At 43.0% G+C, this 27,477-nt stretch overlaps 1 protein-coding gene across 1 annotated transcript; it reads right to left on the reverse strand.

Moving 5' to 3' along the window:
* Nucleotides 1–387: 387 nt before the first annotated feature.
* On the reverse strand, nucleotides 388–18,815 carry LOC306705121 (protocadherin alpha-C2-like; the record flags this gene model as incomplete). Its single annotated transcript, XM_079171815.1, has 4 exons — nucleotides 388–3,235; nucleotides 10,951–11,036; nucleotides 13,790–13,848; nucleotides 16,251–18,815. 4 exons carry the CDS (start codon nucleotides 18,813–18,815, stop codon nucleotides 2,928–2,930), a joined length of 3,018 nt encoding a protein of 1,005 aa, XP_079027941.1. The 3' UTR covers nucleotides 388–2,927.
* Between the last annotated feature and the right edge of the window lie 8,662 nt (nucleotides 18,816–27,477).

A 27,477-nucleotide genomic window follows, 5' to 3' on the forward strand; every position in this document is an offset into this window, starting at 1 on the left:
CAGTTTATGACACTTTTCACCATGTTGATGCCGTTCCAATGTCTGCTGCTCCAGATACTCTTTCTCTACCGTGCTATGCCTGGGCTTCACAATGTCAAGGCCAAATACAGCCAATCATTTCACACAGTTCACACTTGGGTCGCTGCGACATGTAAATTTCTCCCGTACAGTGCGTCCCAGCAGCATTATTTCTGATGTTTGTGTGCAGCAATTAAGCCCCAAAAAAGGTCTAATTTCAAGCTGTCGTAAACTGTGATTATTGACTTGTGTTGATCTTTGCTTGTTGCTATCATCACCTTCATTAATCCCTAAATGGATTCCCCCCCCCCCCCCCCCCCCCCCCCCCCACCCCGTCCAAATCAACCCCAAGTCAACCTCCTTTCGCTGCTGCTTAAGGGCCCTGCACTTATTTTGTAAGTGGTTTGAGCCGACCCAAGTTGATCAGTCGCCACTAATGGCTGACAGAGGAATAACTGCAATACCTCCGCTCAGGCAAAAAGACTCAACTCTGCTGTTCTTCATCTTCTACACTGGAGCTGCACAACACACTACAATGACTCTTCTTTTGCCTTCCCCATCTTGTCTCGTTTTCTCCACTACAGCATGATCTCAGATTTTGCTAACCTGTCAGAGGTCCTTACAATACAACACACGAGAGACGGGAGAGCTGTCGACAATGAGCAATCGGAGGAGACACGCTCGGCCGAAGCTCCTCGGCTCAGCTGAAGTTGAACCCGAACAAAAGATGCGCGTGTGTGTAGCCTAGTATGTGCGTGTTGGTGCCTGTGTGTATTCTCTGTGTCGATATGCAAACGCACAAATTGTCACCGTGTTAGGACGGCGAAGCTCATTGCAGGAGAGTGACTCGAAAGATGTCGTCCGACCATGTTGATCTGAAGAAACGGGAGGAACACCGGCAGCGGGGCAAGCACGTTTTACAAGCACTGAAGCAGTCGAGGCGGTGGTGCGGGGCTTGAAGAACAACTATACTTAACATTCAAAGACAAGAGGGATCAGGCTTGAACAGAAATGAAGCAACAAGCAACGTTCCTGCGTCCCAGCCATATCATACACTCCCATGTTAAGGACGGCGCTGGCCTACAGTTTCCAGAAAGGGGCGTGTATTTGTTTAGTATATCTTTGTGTGTTGTTATGTTCTGTACGTCCGTGTGTGTGTGTGTGTGTGTGTGTGTGAATAAGAGGCAGAGAGAGAGTCAGTGTTTGTGTACAATAATGCGTGTGTCAGACTGGGTGTGCTGATACACAGTGGGATTAAGACCCCGTTGACCTGTGCCATATTCCAAGAGAAGAGGCAAGGCCAGGGGCCGGTTGCATCAGCTGCACGTAGGTTCCCTAGTTACTGATCCCTTTTCACGCATTGCTAAAACACAAGCGGTAGCACCACAAAAATCTGTTACAACGTAACCTTAAGTAACAACTAAATACTTAAGCAAGCAATAAAGCAGGTGCAAATGATACAAAGTTACACAGTTGCACTCACTAACAGTAAAGCAGGAATCTTTTTTTTTTCTTCTCTTTTTAACACATAGCGTGTTTTTTTTCTTTTCTTTAGTAATTCCATTCCATTTTGCAACTTAAAGGACTATATCGCTCTTTTGGGATGTTTCTGCCCATTTTCTACAAATGACTCGTCACCATTTTGCAGTTTGTGTCTTCTTTCAAGCAGAGTCTGGTTCATATTCAATACAACGCTGAAATCCACATTCTGAGACTTGGTTGGCCGACATAATTCATCACGTCTGCGTCTTTTTGCGTGAACAATAGCTGCTTCCCAATACACAATGATCTGCTTTGGAACATATTAGCAGTGACGTAAAGTGGCCTTCGTAGATTTGTAGAGAATGAATTTAAACATGCTAAAACTAGTATTGTCCTTTTAAGAGTGAAATATGGATTCTATTTACCAATCGTAATTTTTATGCCAATCTGGTCAACTACAAATCCATGTGGTAGATACCCATCAGCCAGATAATGCTCTTACTAACTTACCATCTTGAAATCTTAATGTTATAACTAGTTACAGCCATAGAACTCCCCCCTTGGCACCCATGGTACGGTCAAATTTAGTAACTTGCTAATTGCAAATGAACTAGCAGTTATGAAGCCACTACTTTATACACTAACCTGGGAACAAACTTGCGCATAGTTGGTGCAACCCAGTCCAGGTCCTCCGCCTCAGCAATGTGCTATGTTACACTGAAACAGAGCTCTTTATTTGAGTGTGGTCCTGTGCGTCTCAGCCACCTCTTTCTCTTAAAGGTGTTAATTTCATGGTACATATACTGTATGCTGTTACTTTTTCATTTTTTATAAATTTCTTTTCTTACAAAAGACCACATTTTCTGAATTTCTACAAGGCCTCCACAATGCTAAAGACAAAAGCCTCTGTTTCATTTCATTGAGTTTGGCTTCCACTTCACCTGCGACTAGGTGAGCCAAAAAGGACGGGTGGGCTGCATAAAGACAGAGATGCCAACACAGGCAGCCTCAGCTGACAATGGTCAGATACAAATAGTACACCCTCTCAGGTGTTTTTGTTTTTTTATAATACAAACTGGGGGGAGTGGGGGTCAGCAAATCACAGAAAGGCTAATCGTATCCAATAAAACCCTTTCTGTTTTAAGTTGGTCCAATGTTTAGATGAAGTCTGTCTACTAGGAGCATTTGTTTACCTTTTATGGGCTGGGAAGTTATGGGCCAAATGAGCCAAGAAAGAGAGGAACATTTGTTTAGCAAGTTCGCAGGCCTCATCTAACGAGGGTTTGGCCACTGTACAATGTCAATGTAAATATGGTGAAAGGAGGCTCCCTCGGTTCTACAATATGCATTTGGCTTTTGTTTTTTCTGGCTCTGTAATTGCGATGGTGGTTTGTTGGTAGCTCTGTTTGCAAGTCACCCATTCTCTTCTAATCATCCTCATCCTTTCCTTTATCCTTCTTGTCCTTCTTGTCCTTCTTCTTCTTTTTCTTCTTCTTGGCGTCCTCCTTCTTGCCAAAGCTTATGAAGTCACCTTTGTCGTCCACAGGGCCGGCGTCATGGCGAATAGAAATGATGGCTGGGGATCCGGGGATGATGAAGGCTTCGGGGGGAATCTCTCCGGGCTTCAGTTGCTGAGGAGGGCAGTAGCCCTGTCCGGAGGCGCCGTACCTGAAGTGCCAGCTGTTGCTGTCGACTCCAGCGCCCACTGGGGGTGAAAGTTCACCGCCATCTCCATCTACACAGGTATGATGAAAGAAATCATGTCAAATGCCTTCATTCAGTCTGCTTTGATAGAAGTCGAGGGAAGTAGGCTTATTCACTTTCTTGAGGAATTGATCAATGCTTTTTGTACAAATCAAACAAACAAGATATATAATATGTTAGTTGTTCCGCTAGTTTTTTTTCGCTAATCAGCTGCTTACATATTTACCATCCACATTAGAGCGGTACTGATCTTCTCCGCAAGAAAGCAAATAAGCGTATTTCCCAAAATAATGAACAATCTGTATAAGTATCGTTTCAATAGTACATTACATTCACTTAGCACACGCTTTTATCCAAAGCGACTTACAATTCAGATTCTATCACATTTCTAAACCGTAGGCACAGCTACATGAGAAATTTTAGGGTTAAGTGTCACGCTCAAGGACACATCGACATGCGACTAGCGGAGCCGGGGATTGAACCACCGATCCTCTGATTGAAGGACGGCCCTGCTCTCCACTTAGCCACAGTCGCCCATAGTTGGCCTATACACGGTCCCAGAGGTAAACCCCCCTTTGCTATTACCTTACTCGTCGTGAATCATTTTCAGAAACAGAATCGGCTATAATGGCTTACTTTAATAATAAGCGTGTATACACCCAAAGAATTTAACCCCAGTATCATTTTTTTAATCGTTTTGACAGTGTTCGCTCCTGCCAATAAACAGATGTTTAGGACTTGGCTGAGTTGAAGTGGTTAGGGGGTTTGATCGAGCAGCATCGTCAGCGTGATTGAGCAACATTCTCAACAGTCCAAGGACAGAATGTTTCAGTTTATGGCCCAAGAATTCCAGGAACAATATAATTTAATGGGAACGATTCAAAAAAGTTCAACAGTCCCTGGAGGGTTACTAATGTGTTGTATTCAAAAATATTTAATCCTACAATAATAACAATGTGGTGAGAATAAATGTTACATTCTGTCATCCACATATGTTTCATACCAAGTAGTTGTCTGTAGCCGGGAAAGGCTGTTATCCAAATTCTGCCTTTCATTTATTTCAGTTAATTGTTCCAAATAACTGTTCAATGAAATATAAAGAGTGAAACACATGGAACTATAGAAAGCTGCAGGCAGGAAGCCGAAAACAAAGAAGAAGAAGCTCCTCTCTCATTCTCATCTTAACACCACTGTTCATTGAAATCAAGTCCAAACACAGCTCGGATATTAAGATATTTAAGAAAAACTTTATCAGAATCGGCTATAATGGCTTACTTTAATAGTAAGTGTGTACACACCCAAGGAATTTGACCCCAGTATCATTTTTTGAATTGTTTTGACAGTGTTTGCTCCTGCCAATAAACACATATGTTTATGTGTGAAGTGCTTTGGGGATTGATTGAGTAGCATTGAGTTGTTTTCCAAATTTGTCAACAGCGCAAGGACAAAATGTTTCAGTTTATTGCCAAAGATTTCCAGTAGCACGTTTAGAAATGGAATATCATCTGATGGGAAAGATTAAAAAATGTTTAGCAGTCCCCGAAGGTTCATCTCCTGGGTTATACTCCCACTGCATTCAGAGATATTTAACGGTATTTGATCTCTGTATTTCGTTGCTCTTAATGTAAATGCACAGAAATAGACAAACGACTAAAAACAGGGACAACAAAGCTGAACAAAACATTTTACTCCGACACACATTTACCTTTTTTCAATAACTGTCAAGCATTGTACCCTATCTGGACTTTATTATTTGGTCTTTGAGACGTTCATAAAATCTGACATGTAAGGAATAATCGAAATCAAGCAAAAGCGTGCAGAGCAATAGCCTGACGATGAAGCGATAGCCACAGGGAGAGGATATTTACAGGACGGCAACTCAGCCGAGACCACTGGAGAAACCAGGAGATGTTTAACTTGGCAGTGTGATTTGTATTTGGATGATGGCAGTAGCTTAATCCTTCTCTCATGGGAGGCCAGAGACAGGGATTCAACCTTTACTGCTCAAGCATGGATGTGACAGAAAAATGAAAGAGAGCAAGTCGGACAAAATATGTTGGGGAAAAACCCCCCCCCTGTCTATATATAGAAAAATGATTATGTAAATTAAAAATAAGACATAGCTATTAAGGTCAAAAGGTTAAAGACGCCAGGAAGGGAAGGAAAGAGGATGAGATAAGGGGAGAGAGAGAGAGAGAGAGAGGCAGAGAGGCAGTAAGAAAGATGGGGGTGGGCGTGTTTTGCAGACATGGTGCTCTCAGGCCCACACCAGTTCCCTCTGCACTGACCTACTTTCCGTCTGGATTTTATTTAGATCAAACACAGGCCCGTGCAAAAAGATTGGGTTTGATTTTTTCTTTGTAGGCTATTTATGACTTTGCTGGAGCACTGAAATGGTTTCAAACCACTGTCCCATTGGGAAGTACACTATTTTGAAAACGCACGCTGTCCATGCACACAGTGTACCACTGGGTCCCTACAAATGAGCTCATCGAGCATGAGAATAAATTATGAGTGCAGACTATAATAAGAGCAGATGTAATGGACACTACCACACTGCTCAATAGTCAGCTCGGCTGCTGAACGAAGAGCATACAAAGAGCGCCGGACACCTTTTTACAGAGTGCTATTACGTGTTATTGAGCTGTGACTCATTTAAATTGTATTCTACATTAACTCTGTAAATCATTGAGGTTTGGCGTATTGCAGGCGAGGTCAGATATTGTGTCTTTTGGTAACGAAGCAGCAGCGTACCATTGCGACAGGAACACAGACACACATGAATAATTTGTTTTCTATACTTGCAAAAATAGAAGTATCCATTTTTAAATAACATTAAATAATTAGCATGTGAAGGACCTGGATAACTATTTCAGCTCATGGCTGCTGAAGAAAATCCAGATTTAGCTTAGCGTTGTAGTTTTTTGTTCTCTTTTTAAAAATGTTGTCTCATGTTACACCATTTTTAAATACAAACAAGCCAACTGCTGCTAATTGACCTACGTAATTTAACTTGTTTAATGATTAATCAGTGTCAGATTTGATTAGTTTATCTTACCATTAGTGGAGTTAATGCTGTAATGCTAGTCTGTTTCTGAGGATTATGACATTTGATGGTGCGGTCTGTCGGTCTGTATTTTAATCTGGGTATTAAAACCCAGGAAGAGGATCTAGCATTTTAAATAATTCCCATTCAATGGCTATCAATGGTTAGGTAACGGAAGATGGCTTCTCGTGTGGAGGAGGACAAATAGACTTGAAATAAACTGAAGAGACAGCCGGTGAGTTAAAGAAAGTGTGCAGAATACTGTGAGGCAGAATGTGGATGATCTTATTGAGCCAGTAATGCAGTGCTGTAAACAATGCACCTCCAATTTATGTAACTGACACACCATTTCCTGTTGCCTGATGCTACTATTTACAGGAAGTTGAGTTTGGGAATACTTCATTTTCTTGTCCTGTAATGATGGATGACAAAACAAATGCTTCCTTATTTCACATTTCATGATTACAGGTTATTGTATGTAATCCTTTATTTTAAAACCATAGCATTGAGCCTAATCCAGGGCCGGCATTAGTACCTGCAGACTCCTTTTCACCATAAACTCAGATAACTTTAAAGTGATATCTTACATATCTTATATATATATATATATATATATATATATATATACACAGTATATATCTTAGGTATATCGGGGCAAGCTGCACAAGTCTCTTACAGCTTTCCAAATAAACGTGAATCATTTCATACCATTGAAAGTAGCAGCCTAGCATAGCATAGGGGTCTGAGTGTTCAAATTCCATGACACTATATATCTGTTAGATTATGAAATATTCTGTGAGCCAAGGTCAACGAGTGCACACAATGGAGAGAGTTCATCCTTTGGGAGGTATGAATGTGCTCAGTAAATTTCAACATACAAAGCCTGATGGAGGTGCCATAGAGAAAAGGTGAGAGGTTCACGGACACATGATGATTAATCCTCTGCGGTTAATTTAAATTAATTTAAGATTCAACAGAAAATTGTCCTGTAATTTTTGGCGTGTGGTTATTGGGTGATCTAATAGTGTTTGGCCAGACCCTTACTGGAAGGCTACGACCTACTTATTGTATTGGACAATTCATCAAGGTAGAATTAATGAAATAAAAAAAAGAAGTCGGATATAATTAAACCTGTACTGATTACTGGACTGGTAGCAAAGCTGCAAACTGCACTATAATTACGATGGGAGAAAATTGTACAGTGTTTGGCTTATGTACGTACACCTGGTCGGGCTTTAGCAGTGCATGTCCCCACGCATGACCAACTGAGCTAAAATGTCAAGTGGCTGTGTAGCGTCTAATCAAGTGAATATTGTCCCTGCGTCTTGGGACATCCCAGGGCTCTCTGCACTGGCTGTGACAAATCCCAAAACCCTGGCATTGTTAATTAGTATTTAAACTGATACATTCCTGTGTGTGTGTGCATGCGGAAAAAATGAAAGCGCAACGAGCAGGTCACGTCAGAGCTCGGAGGAGTCGGTGCAACTATGAAGAGCTTTGCTCCCCCCCCCCCCCCCCCCCCCCCCCCCCTGTGCTGCCGTTTCTCTAACATGGAGGATTATTTGTAACTTTGCCATTGCTTCATATTAGCCTATATTTCACAGCAAATGGATTATGGTGTAACTGCTGGTAGGCAGGTCAGTACAGCTCCTCATGAGGAGGCTGCCGTGACACCTGGTGTAGATGTGTGGGTGTTTGAAGCCTCATCTTCTCTAACCTGATGTCCTACATTGAAAGTAGGCTGTTATTTCCTGTCTGGTTCCATCTAAAATGAATCCCTAATGCGGTTTGTGGCACATGCACAACATCTGACAGTCGCGTAGTGCTCGTGTAATTCCATGCGGTGCATCGCGTGTATTCTGCACGAGACACCGAAACCTGAACCATTCTTTCCGACATTCTTTCCTCTAAATTACTGCGTGCCCTCTTTTTCTTCTTAATACCTGCCCTTGCCGAGTCCCCGTCCCTTTTCCGCTCCCTACTCCTTCCTCTCCCCCCGGTCTCCAAATCTTCCATTCAGAGATATGACCGGTTGCCATGGAAACTGCCCTCGCCCACTCCCTGCTGATGGAGGGTGCGGCTGCTGCAGCAATCTCTCAGTTAGACAGTGTTGCCAGGCAACAGGTCACATGGCGTTCCCTAGCAACAACACTACTGCAGGAACCTGCCAATCCTCTTAACCTTTCTCTTTCTCCATCCCCCCACACACCTCGCTTTTTCTTTTTTTTTTTTTCTCCAATCCCCCTGCACGTCTCCACTGCTCTTCCTCTCCAAAATTGCTTTTAATGTTACTGGATCTCTCCTTTTTTTTTCATCTCTTAGTCCTGATAATAGCCTCTCTCCCCCTCTGGCATTAGACAAATGTCTCCTCATCTGCGCCACGGGTCACTTATGTAAACACTGTTTTGAGGGTGCCGCATTTAGATGCATCGCAGCACATCAGACAACTTCATCAGGGTGACAATAACTGCAGACGAGAAAATGTGTCACAAAAAATGGGCTCCACCTCTTGATGCATACTAATGAGGATCAAACCTGCAATCCATCACATGTCCATGCCTGACAAATGATTTCCTTTTGGAACAATGCACCCCTGAAAGGTCTGCAGTGCGCTGTGCATTCTGCTTAAAGAGAATACTATATTTCAGCCTTTACTTAACCAGAGAGACAGCTTCTCGTCTGCTCTGGAAAAAAAAAACACACACATTGCTCTGCAGCAAACCGGCACAGAGATACTGGGAACCGGTACAGCTTGTATCTCGAAAAATTCCCCAGCTCTCGTTTCCACAGAGAGAGAGAAAAACCTCACAGACAGTAAGACATATTCTGTAGCTGACTCTCGGAGTGATTGGCAGTGATGCTACCCTTCACCCTCTAGTCTCTACCTGTGTTCTAATTCCTGCAGCAAGACGGAAAATCAATGAATGGAAGCTTGGCTGACGGAAGGAAGGAGGGGAACAGCTCACAATGTTCCAGAGACTTTTCGAAATCGGAGTTTCAAAAGTTTCCCAATAAACCGACAAAAGCTGTTAGTCATGAGCTCCGAGCCAGTGTTTCTGTGAAGCGCAGTTCATTTCTGAGGCCAGTTCTATTTACACTTATGGTGTGCTACATGCCACACATTTCCAATGTTGCCACCCACTCAGGACAACTCATTTCTTATTAAAAAACGGTTTCCTTTTTCAGTCTGTAGCTCTCCGTGCTGCCAGCCGCTTTCATGGGAGGATACAGTTGTTTATCTGTGGCTCTGCATAAGGGCCCCAGGCTTTTGGCACCTCAGCTAAGCTCTGCATGAACATCACACTGGAATTCAAGATCATGTAGATATTCAAAGCACAATTCTGTCAAAGCCCCAGTTTTACCACATCTGAACCAAAATAAAAACAAGAATGAATTCAACTTCTTCAATATAATATAATCCAATGAACAACTTTGAATGTGTAATGTGTAGTAATGGGCATTTAGGTGCGGTGATTTGATTTTTGCGCTTTGTTGCAAAGATGTTGAGATGATTGATCCCACTCTCATGTCTGTTTCGGTAAATGTTAAGCTAGAGCCAGGAGACGGTGAGCTTAGCTTAGCATAAAGACCAAAAGTAGGAAGAACCAGGTAGCCTGGCTCTGTTCCAAAGTAAAACAAATATATATATATATATATATATATATATATATATATATATATATATATATATATATATATATATTGGCCTACTAGCACCTCTAAATCTCACTGAATAACTGCAACTTTGTGTTGTTACAATTACGTTTTTGTACAGATTGGTGTTGATTAGAGATTGAGTTGAGTAGTTAGAGGTGCTGGTAGGCAGATCATCCTTTTTTTTTTAATCTCTGGACAGAACAAGGCTAGCCGTTTCCCCTGTTTCCAGTCTTTATGCTAAGCTAATGGACATGAGAGCTGAATTGATCTTCTCATCCAACCATCGGCAAGAAAACTAACAAGCGCATTCCCAAATTGTCAAACTATTCAGTAGTTACCATAACCCGAATGACTGAGAGACAAATCCATGAAAATGATGTTCTGTTCTGAAAGCTCTGAGTTTCGATTTACCTGAATTACTGTCGTCATATTTGTTTTCTTCAAGGCAAGACAATTGGTCAAATTATCTCTCTCCCTTAATTATAATTAGTATAGTAGGGCACTAGTACAGAGTACACATCATCTATAAAACATTCCTAGTCAACTCATTCACTTTTGCCATATATGCTGATGTGGTAGTTCTTAATATGCCCTGGGAAGTGATAGGTTATGCCCATCTGTCTAATAATGTAATTATTCTTTTTTTTTCTCCAGTATATACAAATAGCTTCCACATTCTACTTTTTAATGAAGCCCAGGGTTGATTGTCTTCACCTGCCAGCGGTTAGCTTCATCGAATGGGAGTAACACGAGTCACAAGTGCAGCGACAAGGACGGAAACACTTCCCACCGATTATGTTTTTGGCAAACACAACCAGGGTACCAGAGGTTCAAATCCCAGGTGCCTAGTTTAACAAGCCTTTCGACAAATAGCCTGGAGTTAAAGCCTACGTATTACATAAAGACGTTTCACATCCTCTCCTTTTCATACATTATAAAGCAAGATCAATGAAAACTTGCTCAGTCGCCTTCCGATCGAATGTAGTGTTTCGACAGTGCTCAGTGCTTTTTCACTCCGTCCTGACTGCTAGACTTCCACTCACCTGCGGCGCTGGACACAGTGGGCCAGTTCTGGACCAACATCCCCTGGGCTCCTTGCATCACAGAGGACTCCTCCATGTGGACCGAACTAAGAGGCAGAACACATCCAGCAAACTCAGTGAGACACATCCCATCTAATATTAATTCAGCCTTTGAAGCAAACATCGAGTCTTTATTCAGGGACATGACGTCTAGCTGTTAATCAGTAGTATAGATATTTTCGAAAACCCTCAACTGAAACGGTAATCCAACAGAAAGAAATGCTTAAAATGTCAGAAATGTATAGATTGATATTGTTGTAAAGAGACTGGGTCTCCATACAGTGTGTGGCCATGCATTTGACTGCGGAGAGGAAGACATTTTTAAAAGTGTTTCAAGATGACATCTGTTTACATATTCAATTGGGATACACAACATATTTAATGTATTTAAGTATTTCCAGCTGATCTTGTTACATATTTATATTTTAGTAATTATGTGTATAAAAAGTAGGACACTACTAACACACCCAAATGAAAAATATTAAAATGTCCCACCACAACCACAACATAGACTCTCAGTTTTCTTTTTGTATCTAAAGTTTTTTCACGAGATGTGGAAACCCTGAGGGTGTACTTTTTGTTTTATTCGACTTAGGGGGTCCTGCAGCACACCAAGAGATGGCAACATAGAAACTATTCCTTCTAGTTTTACTGTTACGGTTAACTGGCTATGTTTACATGCAAAGTCATATTACACTTTTATTCAGAATATGACAATATTCAGCATAACTTGTATGCTTTGGAGGCTGTTCTCATGCAGCATTGAAAAGAACAAAACACAGTTTTGCCTCATGGGGACCTTTTTAGGTTAATCGGAGTAATGTAATGGGAAATATTAGTGCAAGATACATTTTCAGTAGCTATGTCATCAGCTTAGTAGGAATATTGGCCTTAATGCAAGAAAACCTCTGTATTCTTGTCTTAACTTTCATGAGATTCAGCAAACATTCCTAACTTCAGATCACCGTGTAAATGACCAGCATCAACAAGATGAAAGCCACCTGTGAGTAAATGAGCGCATGTTCACGATAATTGTAAATTAGCCAAATTAACGCCCCAATAATATCTCATAAGGCTATGCGTCTTGCCCCATATGGCTTAGCTAAGCTAAGACAACTGGCTGGTAGCTGTAGCTTCATATTTAAAAGACAGATGTAAGAAGGGTATGAATCTTCTCATCTAGCTCCCGGCAACAGAATAAATTAGCCTATTTTCCTCAGTGTCTAACTAGTCCTTTAAAAACAATGCTGTAGTAAACACACAAAGCCAAGTGCATGAGTGCAGTCTTCCTACGAGATATTCCCCCCCCCCCCCCCATACATTTATAATGAAGATAGAGCTCATACTGTATAGGAGGACCTACCCTGACTGGTGCCTCTGCAATGCAGCACAGCCAGCATCTAACCTCAAACTGCAAAAACACTGATGCGTTATGTTGAATAGGGATTTGCCATGAATATAAAACAGCCAAGTACAGACTGAGCAGCGTGGGTTTGAAGCTTTTCCGTAAGCAACGGTGCTGGTCTAATGTGTGAGAACGTGACACAGATACTGGAGTTTTCTACACTGACTGACTTCAGTAGGAATGTGGGTCAGTGAAGTTGGTGCTAGACGCCGTGTATAGTGTGATAGATTACAGCACGCGTGTGTCGGGGTTAAGCGTTGATACGAGCCTCTCGGTGTCTACGCGCGTTACAGGCACTGCCTGTTTGGAGATGGCAGCGGCAAATTGCGATGATGATTTATGTTAATCCATGTCATGTTACAGTGACTTGATGACATGATGCACATTATGATACCGTCCACGCCATAGAAATTAACACTAATATCCAATTAAATCGAACTTACACAGAGCGGAAGAGTGCACAACTGAGCGCTGAGCATTGTTGGCATACAATTATGAAAATTCAGACATGTGGAGGTAAAAGTCATTAGTCCCTGACGTTCCAGCTGTCCCCATGTCAAATTAGCAAAACACTTCATTATGTATTTCAATACAACTTTTGCGTCCTCATCATCACAAAATGTAAGTGACAGACGTAGAAGCAAAAAGCTACAAATGTATTCCAATCATCAGATCCTCTTAATTTCAGTATTCTCTGATGTGCAGTAGGTAGCTAATGAGAATGAGATCTTTAAATCATTCTATAATTAGGATTTGGTCCAGCAATAAGGCATATGAATCCATATCTGGAAAATCAGAGTGCCTGCCGCTGAATTAACAAGTAGGGACTCAAGTCCAAAATGTCCTCTATGCTGTCTGGACTCAAAAATATAGAGATGCACACAGAAAGGCACACATGTGTGGGGCAGTTGCACATGCAGACACTGATGCATGTGTGCATCTGATAATCTGAGAAAGGTCATAGTCAGCTCATTTGTCCTTCATGCTTCCTGCTTAAAGACTGTAACTGGGGGGAGCGACGCTCAGAATGTAGATGACCTATATTATATTACACTGCAGAGGAGGAGTGCTAGGCATCCACTGATGGGAGCTGAAGAGGCCATCGATGCTGAGGGGCGACTAATCGTCCATTTCTGATCAAAGCACACACTGATCTGCAGTATTTGGTCTTTGTTATCATTTTTTTAAAAGGGTTATTAATAAGGTCTTTTTGAGGTGCAGGTATCTGTCATTACTTAGAGATCCCATACATAGCAGCTGTGGTAAAGGGCATTATGAAGGGGTCACTGTAGCGGTAGCAGAGACTGGGTGTAGGTGTGAGTCGGAATGAAAAAAGGTGTAACTTTTTCTAGACGATCACAAGTTGCAGAAGAGTTAAAGATGGAAAGTGCTTACCTCTGCATCCCTGCCCTCAAAGATGCAGAATATCGCCAGTCAGCATTCGGGGCTTTCGGCTGAGCGAGCAAGAGGTAGAGAGAGAGACGGAGAGACAGGATGGGGTGGGGGGAGAGAAGAGGGAGAAAAGAGGGAGAGAGAGACAGCAGGGAAGAGAGAGAGAGAGAGAGAGAGAGAATTTAGTTTGATCTCATACAGTGCAGAGCACAGGCTGAGCCATGGCCTCATCAATTAATCATGATACACATCCCAGCTCCGGACGTGATAGGAACACTGCAGTCGTGTCCCCCATTGCGAGCACACACACACACACACACACGCACACACACACACGCATACATATTGATATCCACACAGAAACAGAAGGACTTTAAAAAGGCCAGTGACTGAGAATCATATTGACCAGTTTTGGACAGTCTCTCACTCCATGGCACTATGAATGTGAGAGCTGGGGGAGTTATGCCCTCTCCCTGAGTGCCGGGGTGTTTGAACAGGCCGATGTGCCCATGTTTGTGTGGCACTGTGAGCATCTGTCTGCTCCTGATGAACCCGGGCTGAGTGCTTGCAACTCCCAGCAGTCCTCTTGTAAGTTATTGCCTTTGAAAACCAATAAGCCATCATCGCCAGAGCAACCGCATCCTACAGGTCTGGTCCATATTAGCGCAGAGTGATGGGCAGTTGTATACAAATGGTATCGCAAATGTGTAGGATTTAGTGCAAGCCAATGTGCGGAGCAAAATCGTCAATACTGTTTTACAAATGACCACGATCACCACTATCTTGTACAAACTGGTTTCATCTTATTCCATCTTCCTTGCTTTGGAGATTTACTTGATTCTGCCTAATATTTTTTGGACTATTGGAACGGACTCCCATTCATTCGCCTTTGATGATGGCCTAATTCTGCTGATGATTATGCCTTTAGATTCAAAGAACTATATAAGTCTGGTAGGGGGGGAAACATATTTTAATGAGCTAATCTTTCATGGCCATTTATTATGGCTGATTATGCCTACTCATTACTTTCCTCATGACTAGGTGCTGCGCACACTGACTGTATGAAGTGATTAGGAACATCTGCATGAATGCTAAAGTCTGTCAGCATCATGTGGGTTTTGTAGCCTTGGACCTCAAGAACACTGAATAAGAAAAGCTGTGTTTTAAGACACAGACCTGCTCAGGCAGTAGCAAGTGTCCTAGATAAAGATGGCACATTATGTTCTCCAGTTTGATTCACAGAGTTTCACTGTGTTTTCTGCTGGTAGACCCAGCTTCTTTCAGTAAATCTAATTTGCAGGGCTGAGGAACACAGGCTGGAGGTTAATATAATTTACACCGCTACCCTTGTCTTGGTAAGAGGTTTCCGTAGAACTAATGTACTGGTGGCTGTCACTTGATAATTTAGATGCTGCACCCAGAGATGAACTCTTAACCTAAGGAGCATTTCAATTAAATTAGAATTATTCCAATATTTGAACCACTAATCTCTTTAACCTAAGCGGCATAAAAGCAAAACATATCTGCCCAAAATCTAGAGTCAAACCTGTGCTCCTTCAATATACAACTAATAGACTTGAAGACTTTAGAGCTACACGATTGATGAACGCTAGGAATGCAGCTATGCAGGACTTTTTGACTGGTATATTGTCAATCAAGCAGCAAACAGTCATGTTTTTTCAATGTTACCTCTATATAAATAGTATTTTAGGTGTGACGCTAGGTATGGCCTCGCAGGTAGAGGCATTCACTGTTTCACTCATTTTAAATAGAGAACATTGTACCGTTGAAGTAATGCAGCCTATTTAAGATCAAGAATATAAAATGGCAGAAGGTAAATGCATATCTCTCCCGTAATCAGATGCAACAACAACAAGTCCTGCAGGGCCTTTGATCGAGTCAATTAACCCCAACGGATCCAGTCTAACAGTTTTACTCACACATACACACACACACACACACACACACGAGTCAAACCCTCTCGCACAGAGAATGAGCCTGTAGCGAAGACTACATGACCTGTTCTTAGAGTAGATGTGACGTCAACCTCGAACTGAAACACAAATCTCTGAATCATCAGAAAATAGCACAGGACCCTGAAAAGCATCAGGCCTGACACTAATGCAGTGTGAGTGCTGGGCCGGGCTGAGCGACAGCACAGTACGAGTGGGACCTGAACAAAGAAAATGAGGCTTGCAAGGATTCGATTCATTGCAGGAGGGGATCAAACTTGACATGCAGGAATATCGTCACCCTGCAGCAACACAGTGACGCTGACAGAAATGACGACGATGCACGCTATTCTCTAACCTTAATGAAAAGTCATGTTAAGTATGTACTTTAAAAAGGGTCTTACATTGTTCGAGAGCTAAATCAAATGTAATTAAAGCCTCTAATTTGTAAACAAGATTCATTCCAGTTATGTGGACATAAGGTAGGCGTAAAAAAAAAATGAATGACACACCTCTGGGCAGAGTTGCATGGAGGCATCGGGCATGCTCAGTCTGCGTACAAATCCACTCCCACTCGTGAAGAAGCGGTCGGCACCGCTGCCCCAGGTGCCACTGATGGGACGTCCTGTGTTGTAGAACATGAACGTGTCACTGCCAGAGGTGGCTGTCAGGCAGGTCTTGTAGCAGTACGTCTTTGTTAGGGAGCCATTCCCACGCACTTCGATGTAGTGAGGCTCCACTTTAAGGTCCCTCCGAAGCATCACATTGTTATTAGGCTGTGCCCCGGGTGGGCCACCGCCACCACCGCCGCCGCCGCTGCCGCCTCCCCCGCCGGCACTCACGCTGCTGCTCCCACCATCTAGAGGGGGCTTCTGTGACACGCAGCACGGGGAGCAGGACCCAGGTTGGGTGCAGTAGGCATGGCAGCGGACGATTGCCAGCACCACCACAGTGACCAGGAAAACAAAGGTGGTGGCACTCAAAGCCACGATCAAGTACAGGGTCACGTTGGAGAAAAGCAGCGTGCTGTGAGGTCGGATGATCCGCTTGGGGTCAGGAGCCACTTTGGGCGGCACCTCCATGACAGCCACGTTGATGGTGGCGGTGGAGGAGAGACTAGGCTGCCCATGGTCCTTCACTAACACGGTGAGAGCAAAAGAGGTGGAGTTGTCCTCCAGGATCCTCCGAGTGGTCCTGATCTCACCGGTGTGCTCGTGCACCTTGAACAAGTCCAGGTCAGTGGCCGTCTCCAGCACGTACACCAGCCAGGCATTCGGACCGGCGTCTGCATCGTAAGCCACCACTTTGGTCACCATGGCGCCAGGCTCTGCGTTCTTTTGTACCGTTTCCAAGGAGCGCGTGCCGTTGCCAGGAGGGTTGACTATCAGTGGCGCGTGGTCATTCTGATCCATGATGTAGATGTAGACAGTGGCAACGCGGCTGAGTGGGGGAATGCCCCCATCTTGGGCTTTGACCTGGAAGTGGAACTCTCTCAGTGACTCATAGTCGAAGGCTCGCAGGGCATAAGCCTCGCCTGTGTCGGCCTTCACAGACACATATGAGGTGACAGGGATGCCATGGTTGTTGTCGTTGAGCACTGTGTAGGTGATGCGTGCGTTCTCTTTGATATCGGCGTCTTGAGCTTTCACAGTACACAAAGAGGCCCCGGGGGCATTGTTCTCAGCCACGTAGACGGTATAGGAAGTCTGTTCAAATCGCGGCGGGTTGTCATTAACATCAGCCACGTCCACCTGTATGGTCTTCTGGGAGGAGAGGGGAGGGTTTCCTCCGTCGGTGGCACTCAGAGTGACGTTGTAGGCATCGGTGGTCTCGCGGTCCAGGAAGGCTGAGGTAACCAGAGTGTAGTAATTTCGAAATGACTTGATCTTGAAAGGAAGGCCTGCTGGGATCTCCAAGCTCACCTGCTTGTTAGCGCCCGAGTCTCGATCAGTGACGCTAATGAGGGCCACTACTGTGTCTGCGCGGGCGTCCTCCCTCACGGGGCTGGACAGAGATGAGAGCACTATCTGAGGGACGTTGTCGTTCACGTCCACCACCTCCACCACTACCTTGCAGTGTGCCGCCACGGCCCCGGGGCCCTTGTCCATCGCCTGGATGTACATCTCGTAGGAGTTGGTCTCTTCATAGTCAACATTGCTCTTCACTCTTATTTCTCCGGTGTTAGTGTCCATGTTGAACATCTGCCTCACTCTCTCAGGAGTGTAGCTGCTGAAAGAGTAATAAACCTCTCCATTTGTGCCCTCATCCAGATCAGTCGCATTCAGTTTTATCACCAGGGTGTCTTTGGGCGAGTTCTCCAACAGTTTCACCTTGTACACTGAACTGTCGAACATGGGGACATTGTCATTCGAGTCCAGGACCCGGATATTGATTTTGGCCGTGCCTGTTTTCTCCGGCATCCCACCATCCACAGCACTTAGAATTAATTGGTGGTAAGGCGTCTGTTCACGATCAACGGGCTTTTTGAGCACGAGCTCGATGTGCTTTGTGTTGAGGGAGGGCTTGTTAGATACCAGCGCAAAATGGTCGTTTGTGCTAAGCTGATACATACGAACTGAATTGGACCCAATGTCCGGGTCTTGCGCGTTTTCAATTGGGTACCGAGACCCCGGTAAAGCAGATTCCGTGATTTCCACTTGATACTCTTCACTGGGGAACTGCGGCGCATTGTCATTAGCGTCCACGATCTCCACCTCGACATGGTGCACCTCACTGGGGTTTTCGACCATCAACTCCAGGTTGATGAGGCAGGTGTTGGATAAATCGCACAGTGCCTCCCTGTCGATCCTTTCATTGACAAGTAGTTTCCCATTTTTGGGGTTGACAATCACGTAGCGCTTACCGCTGTTGGACGTTACCTTAATTTTCCGAGTGGCGAGCTTTCGAATATCCAGCCCCAAGTCATGCGCCAGATCGCCGACCAGTGCCCCATTTTCTAGTTCTTCCGTAATCGAATATCGCAATTGTCCAAACGAAAGGCCACAAAATAAGGAAAATATCACAAAATAAAAAGGCACATTATTTCCTATCCACTTGCATATCCCCGCCACAGCCATTGCAAGCTCATAGGATCCGCGGACGGATTAAACGCAGCCTTCCGCCTTTTTAGCTTGCAGTATCTTGCATCCCAGCACCTCATTAAGGTGGGCTAATTGGTCTCCCGGTAAAAGAAACACACGCGGCTCATCCATTGTGTTAACCGGCTGAGGCGATTCCTCTCCAGCGCACCCATATTTTCTTTGTCCGTGATGCGCTTTTTTGTCTCCAATGCGCGCTGCTGACGGGTGTGTTTCCCTGTCGCCGGAGCTGTGAGATCCGTCAAGACTGTTGAAATTTGCCCCAATAAAACCGGAAAAGATGTGTGTTTCTTTCAAAGTAAAATTATTATTATTTTTTTTCTTTCTCAATCGGCTCTATTAGAGTGAAGAAAAGGAGAATCGCGTCCAGGAAGCATGAACAAGCTCTTCCATTTGTTTTAGTTAGATGCTGTAATAAAAGGCTTGGTGACAGCTTGTCGTGTTTAATCAAATCCTAACTCATAGTTTCTTGAAATGTTTTGCCATTAGGCATACCGAACAAAAACACTTATTTTGACCGCATTTAGTTGGGTTTATATTGGCCATGCACCACAGCTCCATGTGTGTGTGAAAGATCAGCAGCATTGTATGACTGTTTATTTATATGGGATTTATTCTGAAAACGCTAACCGGAAGTATGTAATTGAATGTCGCCGACTTGACCTTGGAGGGGCGGTATCCCACCCTAGCGCGCTCACAGTCTCCTGCTCTTCCCTCTCCACTGTGGCGCAGCTCCCCTCCTCCATCCCACACCCATTTTCCTCCTCTCATCCCTCCATTGCGATGTCGGTGCCGGGTCTGGGAGCTGATAGATGACCAGCACATTAAAGCACCTCCAGAATTAAGAATGGCGGCCACACATCACGCATAAATGCATAGGCGGTGTATTCACCGGCACCAGTCATTCATTCCATATATCTGAGTCGCTGTTCAGCACATGGTTGAAAAAAAACTATGGTGAAAATATATCAGTGAGATGTAGCTAAATCGTTTATTTTACCGGTGTTAAATTAGACTCACTGTTGATCATAAAGGCAAGGTCAGGGCTAATCTGCAGAATGTTCAACACCACCACCCTCCCCAAAATGGATGAATATACATCGCAAAATCGTGGTCGCCTGCATGGACACATGCGCGGGGACCGGCTTATGTGTGTCTTCCTTTGTCTGTCCTGGAGTCGGAATGATGGTTAATTTTGCCGGTAGCGATTCTGCAGCCCAGCCTCATACCGCATGGCGAGCGTTTGGGCAAGGCGCAGAGGAAAGAAAGCATTGCACTGACAATCACAACCTTCCCTCCACATGGATCACTGTCAGCAGACCTCAGACTGTCAGGTCACATAATCGTATTTGATGCCCGTGGTGGTCCCCATAAAGCAGAGGTCTCATTTCCTCTCTGTGGAATATATCCCGAAGAGAAACATAGGGTTATATATATGGGCATGGGTGGAAAAATATGATAGCATGTGGAATATACAGTCTGGAATGAATACATACCAAGGCTGTATTAATCAGCATATGATGCAGGACTGCAGGCTACTTGTCACAGGAAGACCCAGCCTACAATTGCAAGAGTTCTCTGTTTACACTTGTTGTATATCTTTACTCTTCAAGAAATGCAAAAATGTCCCTTTTTTTCCTTTATTCGGTTAACTGAATTTCTAGGAATTCACTTCACAACCCAGTTGGTGGTCAAAGCTCAAGGAAACACATGACAAAATAATGGTGCAAGCAAGTGTCCGCATTGATGTGCCAGAGTTTGCGTGCTCTCCCAGGTGAACTTGTAGATTTAAATCGCCTGTGGGCGCAAATGTCAGTGTGTAATTGACATTTTCAATCACACGCCTTCTTTTCCTTCCAGTTTAAGAGGCTTCTTGGTGTGTTTTTCCCCCCTCAAGGTTAATTCACGAGTGTATTTACCATCTTTCAAATGTGTCTTCTCTCTTTTTCCTAAACCTGAGCTTAAACCAGAGAGTTGATATTGTGTCTGCTCTAGCCGGGGCCTCCATTTTTTTGTAATTTCACAATTTTCTTTCCTTGGCATTGAGGGGGTCGTCCCCTAAATGTATCCCGGGCCAGTAGTAGAGTACATTTTCTCTTCATAGCACCACCAGTTTTTTTTACATACTTATTGTTACCTATGAATAGATTGTTTTAGATTTTGCATTAAGCAATTTTAGTCCTTTAGTCTTAGCGATCTAGTAGAGGTGTATTGACGGAAAAGTGCGTTGACTTGTTGAATACAAACATATATTGGTGTTGACTAAACATCAATGGGAAACGTTTAGATGGAGCACACACGCAACAATCTGCTCTGTTATCGTCCAGGGTACCATTTTAAACATTTGTAAATGTCCAGTTAACCCTGTAGAGAGAAGGTAGAAACCAGTTCTGAGGCAATATATATATCTTCTGCTTTGTGGGAGTGAACTTCTCAAAGACGGTGTCATTCCCCATGCTCTAGTCTAAGTGGACAACAACCAGGAATGATCAGCCACAGAATCACTCCAGCTCCATGGACAGCTCCCCAGGCTCTGGCTGGGTGAGCTGACAGAATGAAGGCATAGTGTAGCCACATCAAACCACTTTGCATCTGGATAAATCTAACCACAGTTGTATGATCACTGGCTATATATGCATTTGACCTGGTTTGGATCTTTTTGATGTAAAATAGTAATCTAATTAAACATTAATCTAGTGAATTTGTAGCCTTTGCCTACTCCAAAATGAATTAATATAATTTGTTATTTACTTATGTCAAAGCCAGAGGTTGTTGCCATTTGGAGCACAATCCCTATTTACTTAGATTAAAATGTAATCTATATCTGGTTGTATTAGTTAGATAAGGATAATCTCATGTTAATGCAGTTATACACAGTTATACAAGTGACTGAAGCTTCCACAAAGAGGTGTTAAGGAAATCTGCGGTAACACTGTCTATGACACCCATGTCTATAATTCATTATAAACATAATTATTATGGTAAATATAATATAATGGACTCGTACTTGAATACCGCGTTTCTAGTCTTCACTCAAAGTGCTTTTACACTACATGTCATTCACCCATTCACCAGACAAGGTGCCACCTGCCCATCAGGACTAACTAACATACAGTTCATATAGCGCAGGTACGGCCTTCGAGAGCAATTAGGGGTTAAGGACACATCAACATGGAGCCGGGGATCGAACCGCCGATTCTCTGATTGAAGGACGACTCCGCTCTAACACTGAGCCACGGTCGCTTGTTTATTTCTTTGTATAGTTGTAGTTTTAAGCATTCATACATATCCATAATGTTTTATAACAACAATGAAAACATATTATAAAGCATTTTACAATGACTTATAAGTCAATTATCATAATACTTCATAATTGCTCGTCACTCACTGACTTACACATTTATTTTGTAAGGATCATTGTGTATTATAATTCCCATTATTGTAATACATCTAATATGTTTAATGCATTATAATCACTGTTCTAATACATTATAATGTGTTTATAAAGTAATATAACTGGTGATTCATTTCTCTAAATAAAGTTTGAAAACACACAACATTGTTAACATTATAACATTTATTTTGTAATATTTTTTATGTCTTTAGGTAAAGAAAAACAGGGATTGTTATAGAAACATTGAAGAAGCAAGTGAGTCATACAAAACGAGACTAAACAGGGATTGCTGGGTCAGTAACCATGGATCTCTTGTGTAAAATTTGGGATGGAGCCTAGAGATAACGACGATCAGGCGGTGGCTTAATTAGCAGCTATTGCTTCATGTACCAAAAAAAAAGAAAACTGGAAGGATACCAGTGAATATGGGACTCACAGCTTTTTTAGCTCAGTGACAAGGAGCAGTAGCCGCAAACTGTGTCTCGGTATGAGCAACAAAACCACTGAAGATTAAGGATCATTACCACCATTTCACTGTGAGAGTGGAGCCACAGTATTTTGGCTGAAGCAAAGGGAGTCTGGGAAATCCGTCCAAAACAGACGAGCAAAGTCGGTCACAACAGCTGGCAGGGCAAGGCTGTCCTGATAGCCCTGAGCAGAATAGATCACCGGGTGAATAAATCTAATGGAGGAGGGCCATGATGGCTGCCTTGAAAGATCTATGCAGAGTCAGCTGGACCACCGTTAGATGTTGTTATAATAAAACAATTGGTTTATAAAATATTTTCACCAAAAAACGTCTATTAATTCATGCAAATAAATAAAAAAATAAAAAAATCTATTATATCTATACACAGGATTTGCATGGACACAATATGCATTCCCATTCGAATAAGCATTTCTGACTGTTCACCTGCCCGGTTGTAGGAAGCATTTTGGATTTGTTGCATAAGATGAAATTCTGTTTCCATAGAAACAACAATTTGATGTCTCTGTGCCAGCGGTGATCAACATTCTGAATTTGATGTACAAACACACAAAACGATGCTTTATTTAGACACCGACACAACGTAAAGTCAATGCAAGCCACGTTAGGCATGCCAAAGAAGAAAACACTGTGATATTCCTTCTTAATTAATACAAATATGGAATTCGTTAAGAGTTAAGTTATTGGGCGACAGGACGGCGTTGTGATTCTAGAGGCAGCTGTGGTGTCCTTGAGCAAGTCTGTGTCTGCCTGCCTGTCTGTCCATCTGTCCATCGCACGTGATAGCGATTGTCTAAAAGATTCAAGCTCACACACATGGCTCTTGCAGTGTGGATGTTAAGTACGTTTTTTGGACATTTTGGACAAAACATACAGTATCTGTGCTGGATTCCAGCTTTCATGCAGTCATCTGAAACAACAAACACAGAATGGCCAACGCAAACTAGTGCAGCAGTGACCCTTTGGCAAGGGCAGCCACACATAAAATAAACCTGCCACAGGCGTCACTCAAGATGGAGCCTAAATCTCACTGCACTTAACTCCATCAGCAGGCTACTCCATCAGCCGGGCCGCTGGTTTTCCCCAGTGAATATGAAGCCAGTTTCTTATTCATGTACACGCTTCGACATATAAATATTACAATGATGTAAGACATCAATTCCCTCTAATCTACAGCAGCTTTGGCCCCATCAAAACAAGATGTATCTGGTGTAAGATGAAGGCGACAAGACAGACGTTGTCTGTGGAGATCTGGTGCATAAAATCACACTTTGCAGATGCAGTAATAGATTTGCTTTCCTGTCTTGTCCGGCGCGCGTTTCCAAATCAGAGCGACAACCTGTTCATGTCCATTTCTGCGGCGATGCGATAACTGCTTTATCTTTTCACGCAGCCCAGTCACAATAATAACACAAATCACACATCAGTTGTCCCTCTGGCTTCTGCTCAAGCAGCGCAGCGCTGGACGCTTGCTTAAGACCTCTTCATCTTTGTCCTTCCAGCTGTGGTGGGAACCGAGGCTCTAGGTGCTAAAACTCATGACCCCATTGTGCGTGGGCCCCAGCCAGGGTAACTTCTCCGCCGATCTGACTCACTCATACAAATGGGTCAGGCATCCGCAGCCTGTCTCACACTGACTGGTATTGTTGCGGTTGGACTGGCAACACAGTTTCAACAAACAAAACAGCACGTGTGATTAGCAAAAGTGAAGATTTATGGATTTACCCAAAAAGAATCATCAAGGCATCTAGAAGAAGCTTGTGATACAACAGCAGTTCCTCTTTGTTTTATTCTGTAACTGCAGCGGTGTTGAGTGTAAAAGGACTTGTGCACTTGCACACAGTTGCACTGTCTAGTTGGCAAAGTTGCGCTGACATGGCCTAATTATGTCAGAGCTTTGGAATCTGTTCCTAAAAATCCAAATGACATGTGCAGTAATAGCTGGTCTGCACTTATTATGATAGTCCCCGAGGCCTAAAAGCACAGACAGAGGGCACTAGAGAACACATACTGCCGCATGCCAAAGCTTGAACTGACTGTTGCCATCTACAGCTTTAAGCAAGGAATTGGCCTCCCAATACTGCTGTTTGGGACTAAACCAACAGTACATTGTTGAATTGATATAAAAGGAGAGTAGTTTTAACGTCAAGATCAATGTTGGAAAGTGTGTTAGTGCAAATACATTGAAACTGAGTTAACAAAATGGACTTTTATATCTAGACAGGATTGAACAAATCCACATAATCTGGTTGAAATATGCTTAAGCAGCTTTAACTCATTTCTGAAAACCGTTTTTTAATATTCTAATCCCGTACGCAATCGTGAAGCACACTTACTGGATCAATACGCTGCTCTCTGCAAGTACGGCTCTATGCAAACAAAAGCAGCTCTCTAATTGTGAAGGACGGCAATTCTTAGAGTGATTTATGATGAGGCCCAAAGACTAGAAATGAAAGCGCTGCAGCACTGCATTAAGAAGTCCCGATGATGTATAATGGCTTGTCTGTGTGCTTACCTTTTTCCAGACCACAAATCGTCATCCGATGAAGCTGGTACTTCTTTGCAGTGCAGAGGAGAAGGTTATCTAGCTCTTCTGTGATTGATGCACATTGCATTGATTCACCAGCACATGGAGGGTTTCAGTACACCTGACCTGCATACCTCCGGACTGTGAAAGGACACCGTAGCCCCAGTTGCCGTTTAATATCGCACCATTTATACGATTTGACGTGCTGAACAAATCAGAGATGTGGGTACTTATTCTCAGCAGACCAAAAAAAAAATGACAGGGCACCCTGTAAACACATACTGCCAAGTAAACAGTCTAATAAACATTTTTTTTTTTTTTACCCCAGTGTCCTGGTTTTTTTTTTTGCAACTGTGTTGCATAACACTTTCAGCACCATGGACAGCACTAGTTCTAAAGATGTAGCCCACTGGGGAGGTACATTTGATGGCAAGTATTACAGCAATACTCAGCACACATGAATGTAGCCACAGGTGCACTGCTTTATTTCCTCCTAACCTACTTCCAATTCTCTTAAAGCACTTAAAGTAACCAGCAGACCTGAAGGCCTCTAATACAGCCGCGCCAGCGTTGCAAAGTGCTGGCAAAGTGGCATCCATTGGTTCAGCCCCTATCCAACACACTGTATGATATAACTATCTTGAATTTCAAGCTCCAAATGTAGCTGATGACCGATTAATCGATAGATTTCAAATTGAACTTGTTATTTTATTATATAGCAATAACTGGTAATAATACCCAAATCCTTTTCAAACAAACAGAGAGATTACTAAAGTAGACAGACTTGGTGCTATTGATTGTAGTGAGATTTGCCTCAAATCATACAAATGAATTTGGCCCTCACTCACCAGTCTCCTGCAGGACTGCAGACTGACGGCCCTGTGTGGTCAGAGCAGGCTCTACAGTTTGGCTCTAGGCTTTCACTAATCCTGACAAAGCTATTATTTGTCTGCTTCTGCGATTTGAACTGCAGGCACATCGCCTTTATTTAGTTTTCAATTTCCAAGAATTAGTACAGAGCGTTATGCAGAGAAACTGGGTCAAAATGTGTATGCAAGGGGAATGAGAGAGAGAGAGAGAGAGAGAGAGAGAGAGAGAGAGAGAGAGAGAGACACATTCCAGAAGTCACTTTTGATAACTCCTTTTCATATTTCATCACAGACATAGCAGAAAGAGATTAAAAAGCTTTATTCAAACTAGCATGATCAGGCAGAACATTTAAGCCAAATAAGCAACATCAAAAGTTTTGACAATTAACTAGACTTGAAAATAAAGCAAGACCATTCTCTCCCATTCTGTCTTTGATCCACTAAGTGGGATGGAACTGGATTGGGTTTGATGCAATTCCCGAAGCATACTGTACAATCTGACTGGCAAATTATCAGAGGAAAAAAAAGAAAGAAGAAACTGAGCGGTGTTACACAAATGAGAAATAACGCAGTTTTACTATACCAAGCACAAGCACCTCCTGTGCCATTTGATCACAGTGAATACAGATACTGTAGATATCAAAAAAGTACTGTATAAAAAACACAAAGTATAAAGCAGTTCAATTTACAGTTAAATGCATTTACCGGTTCTCAGTAGAGCCTGAAACCAAAAGGCTGAGCCCCTATCCAGCGACGTCTTAGCAATTCAAGGTATTTCATCATTGGGGTACTGTCATTTTTGTAATTTGTAATACTGTATGACATGCCTTTATTTCATTCATCAACAGTCACATATATATATATATATATGTATATATATATATATATATATATATATATATATATATATATATATATATCTTTTACAATGCAGAAGGCACGCAAGGATCTCATCATATGTGCAATTCGTTAATTCTATACACACTGTTGGATTCAACCGGTTCAGGCGTTGATTGCACACATAACATGTACTCCACAGCAAGAGATCCCTCATTAAGTGACATCTTTAGTCGGACAGACAGCTGTGTTTACGTCTGGGAAGCCTGGTGCACCACCAGCGCCAGGCAACAGTGGGAGAGGATGAGAGGACGAGAGAGAGAGAGAGGTTAGATTTCACCGACTCAGAATATGTAGCTCGATACATCTAGAAATATTCTCTCTCCGCTGCATTACCGAGTGAGTGCTGCGATCACATTTAGATCTGGTGCATATTTCAAAGTGCTGTCATCTGCTTAATAATACTTATGCACTGTCTATGTTTTCAATTTTTGTTTTGTTTTTAGTTTTACTTGCAGAGTCGGCTC

The sequence above is a fragment of the Pholis gunnellus genome, assembly GCF_910591455.1.
Source record: "Pholis gunnellus genome assembly, chromosome: 13".
NCBI classification, from domain to species: domain Eukaryota; kingdom Metazoa; phylum Chordata; class Actinopteri; order Perciformes; family Pholidae; genus Pholis; species Pholis gunnellus.